Raw genomic sequence first — 11,756 nt, forward strand, 5'->3', positions numbered from 1 at the left:
ATTTTAAGATAAGAAGCATATTAAAAGAAATTGTTTAAATTAGAAAATAAATCACAATGATTAAACTCATAGAAAATAGTACTTGACCTAAACCTGCCTGCTGTTACAATAGCAAATGTAGGAGAAAGTCCAATTCTGCAACATTTCTTTCTGAAGTAGTAAAATCAAAGAGTAAAATCAAAGAGTAAAATCAAAGAATAGTGCAGTAAATAAAATATTTGGAAGGTAATGGGTAGGTGACTTGTCAAGCTACAATCCAAGTATAATACAAGTACTTTTAATGATAGTGATTCCTATTTTCCTATTATTGCTCAGCCAGACAACAGAGCAGCCAATCAGTCCATCCAGTTGTGTTTTATTCCCCTGACCTTTACCAGGCCACTCTGACCACTACACTGTGCTGAGCCTTTAAAACTGGAACATAACTCAGGAGAGATGTCAAGACTAAAAAGGAGAAATAATGCAGGGAAGAAAAGAGGAGCATGGGAGAAAGTGGCTGCAGGGAGATAATCTCATAATGTATTTCTGGGCTATATTTAGCCCTGAATCTTGTATGGCTATAGTCTGAAGGCTAGAAACGCAAAATACAGGGAAAAATATAATAATGGCAAAATTAAGAGGAAGAGAGATGAAGAAGAAAATGTCAACAGACAGTATGGGGGGGAGAAAGAGGCGAGCCATGAAACAATAAAAATGCAAATGAAAGGCATAAAAACAGAATAAATAAAAAAAACGGATGGAGGAGAAGGGGAATGAGTTGGGGAGTCTGCCAAGAACAGGAGGAGGAGGAGGAGGAGAAGTGTTTAGAGGAGGTGGGATGTAAAACCCAATGTCCCATACATTCTCAGGATTATTGGCCACCAAACGGTTCAGCCGGGACCAGATCAATACCGTTTCCCAAACTCCAAATGTTCTGCTTCTAAAGGCGGAGGGAGGAAAGAGAAACAAGAATAAAGAGGAGACGCGGATGGAATAAAGAAAGTCAGATCATGAAGCGGAGAAAAAGAAGGGGGAGGATTGATTTCTCAGGCTCCACCACTGTTTTGGTTGTTAAGCATGAAGGAGATTAGTGTGTGGGGGAATTTGCATAAACATGTTTCTCTATTACCGCCTCTATTGTTCGTGATTAATGAGATTAGGGTTGCCTGTGCGCGCAAATTCAAGGATGTAATAGCAGTTAATTGCTTGTCTCTTCCCAAATTGGAAGCTGCGTCGTTGGATGTTCATTTCAGTATGGATTTGCTCGACGTGACGGAGCTCCCGTTTCCCTGCCTGCTCAGAAAGAGAGAGAGAGAGCGGTGACTGTATGCAACGGTGACTGGTAACGATGTGGAGAGGAATGAAAAGGAGGACAGAGCTTCATGGTGCAACAAGGTCAGATTGAACTGAAAACGTGGCAAAGAGAAAAAAGAGGAGAGAGGAGGCAGCAAAACAAAGTGTCAGTGAGAAAATCATGAAGACGAAACAAAAAAAGCTGGAATTTAAAAAGAAGAATAGAGAGAATAACGGACAGTTGAAATGATAATAATATAAACTCTTGGACAAAGAAAAATGGTTTGGGTTTGGAGGGAAGAGAAATAAGAGAGAGAGAGAGGAAAATCAGAGCGAGGAGATTGCTTTGAACAGCGTAGATCTGTCAGGATTGAATCACAGGCTGTGGGCTCTGATAGCGCTTTGCCTCTAAATATAACAAGCTCTGTTGGACTGATAAGGCCGCAACAACAGAGAAACAGGAGGAGGGAATAAAGGCGCCATCGAGGAAGAGCGATGGGACACGACATGTCAAATCCGTACACACGAGGCAGAATTACCTCTCACCGGCCTGTAAATCTCACCAGATGACATTTCTTGTGTTTGTGAATGTGTTTGCATAATGCAGCAATGTCTACACACACACACACACACACACACACACACACAAACACACCTGCCTGCAGTGACAAACACACACTGTGAATAGTATCACCACCAAACCCTGACGTATGACAAATTAACAGCCTTGCAGCATCGAGACCCATCTGCCCAGACGCAGCAGCGCCGACATCCGCTTTTAGAGCCCGTCTGCGGGTGTGGAGCGCTGAGCGCCGGCTCCACGCTGACTGACTGACGCTCCGCTCGAGCCCCGGACGCTCGGGGGCGACATCGTCCCCTATGGCTGAAGTCCAAAGCTCGACACGCCACCTCTCTCCTCCCTTTCAACCTGCTGCTCCTTGTTTCGGCAAAACGCGGCGCCGCCCCCCGCGGTGCCGCCCTGAACGCACCAACAGGAGGCTGGAGCCCAGCTGTCGGTGTAATGGACGCCCCAGTAACCATGAACACATGCAGCACTTTTACTGGCCCGTGTTCTGTGTGTAATCGGAGTCGCGTGGGTCCATCCAACTTTCTTTACGCTCACTTACGGTTGATGCCAGTTGCATAAAAGCAGCTGCACTGCAGCTGCTCTTAAAGCGTCTGTAGTTGGCGCAGTGCAGTAGATCAACACTCATCAGATCAGATCAGGTTTATCGAAACAGATATTGTGTAAAGCACTGATTATTAACCTCATTTTTTTGCTGCTGACGCTTCTTCCCCATCCTTCACTTCACTTTTTGGTTTTGTGCCTGCTCCGTATCGAATGGGAGAGGAGACACAAAGATGTTTTAGGCTGTTTGAGAACGTCAGCATCATCCACTCCATTAAATCTCTTTTAAAAGCACCTGTCAGAGGCAGTGATTGGGTCGAGCACACACACACACACACACACACACACACACACACACACACACACACACACACACACACACACACACACACACACACACACACACACACACACGTCATCAACCCAACAAAGTCCGCCATCTAGTGGCCATCAATAGAAAGAGCATCCACTTAATCTTAACTCCTCACTATATTAACACACAGAGACCTGACAGTAATGACAGTTAACATTATATAAACATTTATTCTCTGTACAGTCATAAGCAATCAATGACAAATCAAAATCACTGATAGAAAAATACCTTTGCTGCACCATGATTACTCCAAACCCGTACGAACACTTAGTAGCAAAACAACAGTGTGTGACGTGAACTTGTGTAAAACAAGAGCATTGCAACCGTGCAAACATGGCATTGATTAGGTGTGAACACAAACAAGACATCATATGGGGCAGTATTTTATACACTATTGGCATTTTATATAATACTCTCTACAAAAAAATATCAGTGTTTGTTTTTCAGAGCTGTGCAAATTTCATACTGTAAGTGAAACGACGTCTGGCTCCTGCGGTCAAAGTACTGTAATCCCACGGATCCGCGAGGACGAGCAACAGAGAAGTCTTTGGGGTGAATCTTTTCTCATATTTGGCTTCATGTGTAAAAATCAAGTAGGATGAAGTTGCATCAGCACGTTAAGCGGAGCGTTCAGTCCAGAGAGGCAGCAGCAGGGACCTTGGGTGGAGCACGATGACGCGGGATCTCTGAGGGTTTAACACAGTGTAAAGTGTGCAGCAGACGCCATCAAGGTCAGTGGCGCAGGCAGATTGTGACTGAGCCCGGCTTTAACGACGCTTTCAGCAGTTTTGACTTTGATTGGCAGCCAGTCTGGCCTTTTGAAGTCACATCGGTTCCATTCAACAGGTGATTCCAGTGGGCGGGACTTGCAACGAGTTCTTCCAACAAGGATGCAGCTAACCGTCACTTGCTTTTTATTGCAGCAGCATAGAGGCCAGAATCGTGTGTCTGTTGATCCTCTGTTGATCCGTTTGAGGTTCTAGTGGCGCCACGAGTTTTTGAGTGGTTGACCTGAGCTTCACGCAGTGGGGTGATTCCAGAAGAGTGACAGTGTATTAGCTGAGGCGGAGGCTAGGACGGTCCCTCAGGGCACCTGCAGCACGCTGTGCACCGAAGGACACGCAGGACAGAGAGGAAAAACAGACTGTCATTGTACAAACTGTACCCTCCACCTCTGGAAAAGTTAAACAAGCCGGAAATAACCAAAAAAAGTATCAGACTCAAATAAAAACACATGCATGGTACCTATTGTTCAAACCAGGAGGAGGACGGATTTCACTGAGCAGTTGCAATTTTACATAGACACAGTTTATGTAATGCATGTTCGATGCAGAAACAAGAGGAACGTACAGAGAAGTTTAATATAACTTACTTTGCGTCTTTCTCTAAGTCGGTCTGAGTCAGCGCTGCTCTCCCATGTATGTGGTGTGGACAGTGTTGGAGGCGATTCCATTGGATCCCAGCGTTTGGACACCGATGTGGACTGGGACGCTTAGGTCCACGTTCTCTAAAATACACTAAACACATGCAGTACATACTGTGAACTGCTGTTCCATCTTTTAGAGTGTTAGCACGAAGCTAAGACTGATGGGAGTGACTGATACTGTACCTTAGTGCAGGCTGAGCTCATGACAGATTTGTGAAAGTCCCCATCAACAAAAACCTGAGACCGAATCATAGAGAACGTTTAATCAAACTAATTGTCCAAAAGGATATAATTCAGTGAAGTCTTTGTACTAACCCTGTATCCATACACAAACGTGCCGTTACTGCAGCCCAGCTCGTCAAGGGGAGGTCTCTCCCAGCCAATCAGGAGGCTGCTCTGCCCCACTGTTTGGATGACCTCGACAGAACAAACGTCTGCTGGAGCTTCTGGAGGTGATACGGGACAGGTTGAGCTCATAGAGGACAGATCTTTCTACAATTACCTTCTCTATAATTAAATGTCATGCTGTGTTTCTATTTCTGTGCCATTACCTGGTTTGGGTCTTGAGGTCTTTTCTGGAGCAGCAGATTTGTTGGAGCTCTCGGGAGAGCAATGATGGGAATGAGTGAGGGACGCGGCAGATATAAAGCCATCATATGCAGCACCATCCATTTTGGAGGCAGTCGTGTCCGAGGCAGTGGCTTTTGGATTAGTTTCAGAACATAGTAAGATATTGGAGTCAAAGCTAGTGGCCCTCTGAGTTAAAGGAGAGGCGGAATGTGTTGTGTCAGAAACCTCAGCAATATCAGTGACTTCCTTTGGTGTCGGGGGTCCTGATGAATCGCTGCCACTGCTTGCGATGGACTTGGTCGAGCCAGAATGAGCCGACAATGTAGTTTTAGACTCGTCTGCTTTAAAAGGAGGGTTCGTAAACAGGTTGGGGTTGAGAGTAAGATGAGCAGATCTGGAGGAGACTGCTTTAAACAGAGCCGTTGAGCTAGTGGTGCCATTAGGTTTAGTCCTTTCTTGTACTGAGGCAGTGGTGACGGCGGGAGAGTTGGTCTGTGGCCTGTTGACAATAAGACCGACATTCTGTGGTCTCTGGTTTATAGGAGCTGACAATGAAAGGCTTTTCCTGGGTTGGTGTCCTCTTCCTCTGCTCACTGGAGCCTTGTCATAATCATAAAAAGATACATCACACATACTGAGAATACTGACGACAATATAATGTATTACACTTCAAGTTTAGTGTCGTATCCAAGATTAAAATGAACAGACGGGAGAAATTTATAAATGTTGCACAAAGCTAGAATTCACCTCATAGCTGCTCATCAGAGTTTTCTGCAGCTGCTCGTGCAGGTTTATGATCTTCTCAGGGCTACTCAGCCTCCTGCTGACGCCGACACAGCTGCTCGAGGGCGCAGGGGCAGATCTGCTCCAGTCGGTCGGATACGGCGTGGACCTCCCTTTGACATCTGAATTCTGGAATCCAGGTTCCTCTGGGCCTCTGGTGAGGTGAGCTGGTTCACTGGCAGGGGCAGGAGACTGTGGTGGGAGTGATAAAAGACTTATTTTACCATCACTAAATAAAATGGTTTCTTTTGTAGGTTAATATTTCTCACCTTCGCACTTAGACTCTCCTCCAGTGAAGCGGCAGGTGTTGGTGACACCGGGCCTCTGGTGATGTCACCGCTGCAGGCCTGAAGGCATTTCAGATCAGGTGCTGACCCACCGGCGTAGTCCAGAAAGGCCCAGAGGACTCTCCCTGAACTGCGGTCGCAGGTCTCCGCGCCGCTTCCTGCTGCGAACGCTGCAGTGTAGTCCTGCAGAGCGGCGTCGCGGAGCAGCCGCTCCACCTGCTGCGCGAGCGCGGGGTCCCCGCAGCCGCGCCGGCGCATGGCCTTCGTCATCTGAACCAGCAGGCCGTTTCGCTCGTGACACTTCGCCACCAGAGACAACAGCTTGGCCTGCAGTCAGAAAGCGACACCAAGTGGTGAAGCTGCTGCTGTCAGACAATAGGACTCCAGCGGGCGTCCAGCAGCGACAGGAAGTGTTTTCTCACCTTCAAAGGAGCCACATCCAGATCTGTATGGCTCTGTCTTCTGAGGAGCGCGTCATACTGCAGGGAAATTTGATTCAAAACTACATTCAGAGGATGCATAAGCTACAGCAAAGTGCAAAAGCACAGCTGACTGGTGAGCGACCTTAGCTCTGATGTCGTTGTAGCGCGTCTGGAGCGATGTGACAACGGTGCTCAGGTCATCGTTGCTGCTCTTCCATCGTTTAAGCTCCACATAGTTGTTGTTGAGCTCCTCTAAGGCCACCGTCTACAGGGTGTTACAAACAGCGATGGGTGTTGTGTTGTGGCTCTGACTTTATTAGTCACACACTCCATCCTGTGTACCTTGGCCTTGAGCTGAGCCGTGAGGACGCTGTATTTCTCCTCCACATGCTGCTTCAGCGACAGAGTAGCCGTCTTCTCCCTGACCACATCCGTCAGTTTGCCCTGCAGCTCCCTAACCTGCGGCAGGGAAACGCCAAACGCCGATTACAGCAAAAGATGCCTTTGCATGGCTCAGCACAGAGAGGACAACAGGTCAAACCAGCACAAAAGCATCACCACAAACAGTGGTTGTGTATCATCTAGCCAACCACACCTGGGTGCTGAGCTTCTGGTTTTCCATCCTGGTTTCTTCCATCTGACTGACAGCAACTGTGAGTCGCGTCGCCTTCTCATCTGCTTGGCTTGTCCTCCTCTCAGCCTCCTCCCTCTTAACTTCTGACTGACTCAGTTCCCCGAGCAAGGCCTTGGTCTGAACAAATAACGTTTACATTTCAAATGTTCCATTTAAAATTATATACAAAACAAGCTTTTGTGTACTTGTGTCAGAACCGGTGTTGAGAAGCACAGACAGACGCTCACCTCTGCTCGAGTCTTTTCCAGTTCCTCTTGCGACCTCTGCAGTTGTTCCCCCAAAACGTTAATTTCCAACATCAGATCACAGTCACTTTGCTCCTGTTTCCATTAAAACCAATTAGTGCAGGTTCACAGTTATCACACGCACATGCTACGTTGATGATGTGTACCTGTGTAGAGGTTCCTTTCAAGGTATCGGTCTGACTCTGTGTAGCGTATTCTGTGTGAAGAGCCTCTGTCCTCGTTGTGTTATCGACACAGACTGGATGAGACAGCTGCTGCTCAGGCTTGCTCTCTGTTTGTGTTTGGGGAGGCAGAGGAGGTTGGAGGCGGCTTCTTTCCTCTCTTAGATGCAGGATTTCCAGACTGATTTGCTTCTCCTCCTGTTTTAAACAGCTGATTGATTGGGCCGTTTGCTGTTGTTCTTCCCTCAGGCTGTTAACGGATTTGATCAACTGGTTGTGATCGTCTTGTGAAATAAGAAACAACTCCTCCTGATCTCTCTGTTCTTTTAGAAACTTAAGGCAATTGATCAGGTCGTCTCTCTCCCGTTTCTGGTTGAGCACTTCCTGCATTAACTGGTTGCTCTCCCTCTGTAAACTTTGGACCGATAGCTTGATTTGACTTTGCTCTTCTCTTCCACTTGACAGAGATTCCATCAGTTCCTGTTTTTGTCGTTGAAGTCCAGATAAAATCGCAGTCAGCTGCTCCTTCTCCTCTTTCAGGCCCTTCGTGGACTTAACCAGCTGATCCTTTAGACTAACAACTGTTCTGTTCAGCTCCTCTTTCTCTTGTTTCAGACCAGTCAGAGCTTGAGAGACTTTGTCTTTCTCCTCTTTCAGACTCCAAACTGTGCGAGTTAACTGCTGTTTCTCTTCCGTCTGTGCGTGGACAGCCTGAGCTACGTCTCGATGCTGCTCTCTGAGGGAATTTAAGTTGCTCAGCAGCTCTTTTTGTTCTGTTTTGAGGGTCTGGATCATCAACTGGTCCTCGTGATCAGTAATTGAGCTCAGATGCAGAGTGTTGGTCGGTTGGTTGTTCTCCGGTGAACCACTGTGCTTACTGTGCTGGGGTTCAAGTGCTGAATCTCGTTTCAACTCATCTATTTGTTGACTGGATATCAGTGGTGCCTCTTCCCCTCTCAACACACTTTCCACTAAACTGTCCACACATTCTTCTTGGTGCTGCTCTCTAATTTCTTTTAACTTTTGCTGCATATCCATGATGGTATTCAGGTCATCCTCAGTTTTTCTGGTGAGCTCTGTGATCAGACCCCCTTGTTCCTCGTTGTCCTGTTTCAGTCTGGCTCGGTCTTCTTCTAAACTGGAAATGTGCTTCCTCATCTGTGATTCCTCCTTCTTCACCTCCTGCTCTCTGAGCTCAATGTGAGTCAGCAGCTGCTGGATCTTGTCTGCCAAGGCCCGGTTCTCCTGATTCAGGGCCTGGACAAGATCATCCTGGGAGAAAGTGATAATGGTGTTATCATAGATAGAAGGTCTATGTACTGTATACATACATTACAGGTAGAATTTGACCAGTAAAGTCTGTGGTACAGAATGTACTTTCTCAGCTGTGTAACACCTACGAAGTACTGTACCTTCTCTCCCGGACACTTTTGCTCTGCGTCTGTTTCTTCTTTTGCCTCATTTCTAAGTTCGGTGTGTTCCTGCTGTGTGTGATGCAGAGCATCATCCAGACTTAGCTCTTGAGGGGGCTCGAGTTCGTCCTGAAAGCCTAGGTTCCTGTATGCTTCCCTTAAAGCATCAGATTCTTCACTGGGACTTTCCTCCAGGTTTAGGACTCCTCTGGAGAACCAGGTTCCCATTTTGACCTCGCTCACTGTCTCTGAAGTCAAGGTGAGTGACTGGTGGCATGTGTTGGGTTTGGAGCCTTGGTTGACCAACTGATTTAGAGTGTCTAATTTGGCAGATGAGGAGTTACCATCTGTGTTGCTCTGAGCTCTAGTTTGGTGGTGAGAAAGTGAAACAGTAGATGAACATGACTGTTTTTCTTCCTCATCAGAACTTGGCTGGACCTGAACAGAGAGCACAAGGAAATGGAATAAACATTTAGATTTTAAGTGACATACTGTACTTAGATGACCTAACTCACTTAATGCTATAATAATAATCATCTTTTACACACCTGACCCAGGCTCCACACTGAGGGCCGTGTCATGGCTGTGGCACGCGACAGAGTGCTGGGTGGTACAGGACAAACAGCAGTGCTGCATCTGGCCGAGCTGGTGCAAAGACACGTGGACGACTGATGGGGACTTTGACTGGCGGCTTCTTCAAAAATTGACTTGAGCCTGTTGTTCTCGTCCCTTAGACCTTTAACTTCCTCCACCAGAGAGCGTTCTGACAACTTGAGCTGCTGCACCTCTGCCTCCATCTGCTCTACCTTGCAGCCCAGGAAGTGACCGTTCTCCTCAGCCTCCTGAAGGTGCTCCATCAGTTTCCTTCGCTCCGTCATCCCATCCTCCTCTCTCTCCAGCAGCACTCTAAGATCCTCCTGAAGGCTCAGGATGAAGCCTTGCAGCCTGGCCTCATTTGGGCTCTGTCTTGTGTCTTTGCTTCTTCCTTCTTCTACTTCCAACTCTGTCTTTCCCTCATCACCCTCTCGCCTTCCTTCTCTTTTAATTCCCACACTTGGCTGCCATTGTTTTCTCTTCTCCTCCCTCTTCTCCTCTTCTCCTTCACCTTCTCCTCTTACGAAAGTTAGCCTCTCCTGCTGTTCCCAGCATGTTATTGTCCCAGCAGTAACCCTGACTGCACCGATCCTCGCGATGCCGGTGGCTGCACTCACAGTCATGTCTAGTAGCTGCTTTTCTAACATGTAGATCCTTTTCTGAAAGCTCTGCTCCCTGTCCTGGGCCAGGCTGAGTTTCTGCTGGAGTTGTATTTTGAAGTTTTCAAAGTACTGAGACTGGCGACTCATCTCCTCCTCTTTAGCTTTCAGCTGCTTCTGAACGCGCTGGAGTCGCTCCCTCCAAACCTGCTCGTCTCGCTCCTTCTCCTGAGTCTAAGAGGAAAGATGGAGATAAGAGAGATAAGGACATTAAGCTATGGTAGCATGTATTTATTGTAGATGACTTGTTGTGTTATTAGACTTCCTAAGCACTCACCATGTTCCTGACCTCCTCCCTGAGTATGTGGAGTCTCTGATCCAGCCTCTGGGAGTGATGCATGCTGGGGGTTAGCTGATTGAGCTGTTGTAGCAGGCTCCTCTCTGACTTCTCTAGCTGTCTGACCCTACCATCACACAACAAACTGACCTTAAGTTATTTTAACATCACACAAATGTGCACATCACATCTTCATAGTAGACCCTATTTTACCTTACACTGCTAGAAAACAATAGTTCCAGGAACGGTGCGTCTTTCCTGCAGCGGGGTGCTCGTATGCGTGTGTGCAGTGCAGTCAGGATCGTTTGATATGTGATATGTGACATGTGATCACCTCAGCCAAAAGTGAGTAAGTATATACCAGCAGGTGTGTGTGTGTGTGTGTGTATGTGTGCGTGTCTGTCACTGGACCCTGGTTTCTCCGGTCTCTCACCTGTTCCACATGTAGCTGTCAAACTGTGTGACTGAACCAGCTTTCTGCTCCAGGAACTTCACTCTGCCACACAGATCCCTCAGGTCTGGGATAGTTCTCGCTGAGTCTGTTGCCATAGTAACCGAACCGTTCCCAGGACCTGTAAGGCTTGATGAGGTGATGTGATCCTCCATTGGTTGGATTGCACCCACTAGATACTGTAGGTGGTGACACAAGAATGTTTCTCATTTAGTCTACAAGTAAAGAAATAGCTAGTATACATTGTCTCCACACCAGTCAGCCCTGCTTGTTTGTTGGACACATTCATCATAAATACACAAGTAAGATATTTACATACAAAATAGTTATCTATTATTTACAATGTTAACAGCTTGGTAGCAAGTAGTTGGGCACAGATGTCTCTCAGGTTACCCCACCTCCATCCCCTCAAGCCCCTCCCACAATTTTTAACTTAAAATGACATTTATTAAAAATTCAAACAAATACTCTATACTTTTTTGCATTGTATCATGTGAACATCATATTTTCCTTTTGTACGGTAAGATGCTCAAGTAGAATGTTCTCATGCTGACCTGTGATCCACAGGAGTAAAACCACAATTATTCCACAAGTAATTTGTCTAAATTCTGAAAATTGTAGACTCGTACTTTCTTTAGGTAAAGATTATTATTAAGACATTTAAAGCAATAAAACCTTCACACTAAGGTTTTGTTTAAAGTTTGACTCTCCTCTTTAAGTTTAACCTGCAGTAATAAGTAAGCCAGCAAGCAAATCTGGCTGATGCGTAACTTGGTGCAGGCAAATTGTACAAGTCCATGAAGAAACAATTTACCTTAGAAAACCCAGAAATCATTTACATGCAGACTATGAGAGGTAGGAATATATTCCAATAAACGTACTAGCGATACAAACAAATAAACTGTGAAAATAACCTGTTTTTGGGCTTCACTGTAGCAGAAAGCTTCCGGTAAGTTCAGCGTCTGCTGAGAGAAACTAGTTGCACGGTTTCCTTAGAAACGTAACAGACGGTGGACTTTGCCAGAATCCTCCTTTTCCAGCTGGCTCTTGGCTCGTTCGCC

At 46.5% G+C, this 11,756-nt stretch overlaps 1 protein-coding gene across 5 annotated transcripts; it reads right to left on the minus strand.

Moving 5' to 3' along the window:
• Positions 1-2,918: 2,918 nt before the first annotated feature.
• LOC114864402 (early endosome antigen 1-like) lies at positions 2,919-11,751 on the minus strand. Of its 5 annotated transcripts, none has more exons than XM_029165246.3 (18): positions 11,610-11,751; positions 10,678-10,874; positions 10,245-10,371; positions 9,263-10,141; positions 8,715-9,152; positions 7,288-8,574; positions 7,124-7,216; positions 6,858-7,013; positions 6,605-6,721; positions 6,405-6,527; positions 6,263-6,319; positions 5,823-6,167; positions 5,518-5,745; positions 4,752-5,370; positions 4,516-4,646; positions 4,384-4,437; positions 4,147-4,291; positions 2,919-3,877 (listed from the first exon to the last, which is right to left on the minus strand). In XM_029165246.3, exons 2-17 carry the CDS (start codon positions 10,848-10,850, stop codon positions 4,175-4,177), a joined length of 4,944 nt encoding a protein of 1,647 aa, XP_029021079.1. In that variant the 5' UTR covers positions 10,851-10,874; positions 11,610-11,751; the 3' UTR covers positions 2,919-3,877; positions 4,147-4,174. The 5 variants fall into 5 exon arrangements, with proteins under 5 accessions (XP_029021079.1, XP_055368420.1, XP_055368419.1 ...); XM_055512445.1 differs by having other exon boundaries at positions 4,516-4,643; positions 10,245-10,389; XM_055512444.1 differs by having other exon boundaries at positions 10,245-10,389.
• Positions 11,752-11,756: the final 5 nt, after the last annotated feature.

Source organism: Betta splendens, chromosome 10 (assembly GCF_900634795.4).
Source record: "Betta splendens chromosome 10, fBetSpl5.4, whole genome shotgun sequence".
Taxonomy (NCBI): domain Eukaryota; kingdom Metazoa; phylum Chordata; class Actinopteri; order Anabantiformes; family Osphronemidae; genus Betta; species Betta splendens.

Bases quoted from the DNA above. Each gene is read 5' to 3' on its own strand.
- LOC114864402 (XM_055512444.1), bottom strand. From the start codon at position 10,850: ATGGAGGATCACATCACCTCATCAAGCCTTACAGGTCCTGGGAACGGT. The intron at 7,217-7,287 runs GTACACATCATC...TAATGGAAACAG, and splicing joins TGAAAGGAACCTCTACACAG to GAGCAAAGTGACTGTGATCT. The intron at 5,746-5,822 runs GTGAGAAATATT...CTCCCACCACAG, and splicing joins AGGAGAGTCTAAGTGCGAAG to TCTCCTGCCCCTGCCAGTGA.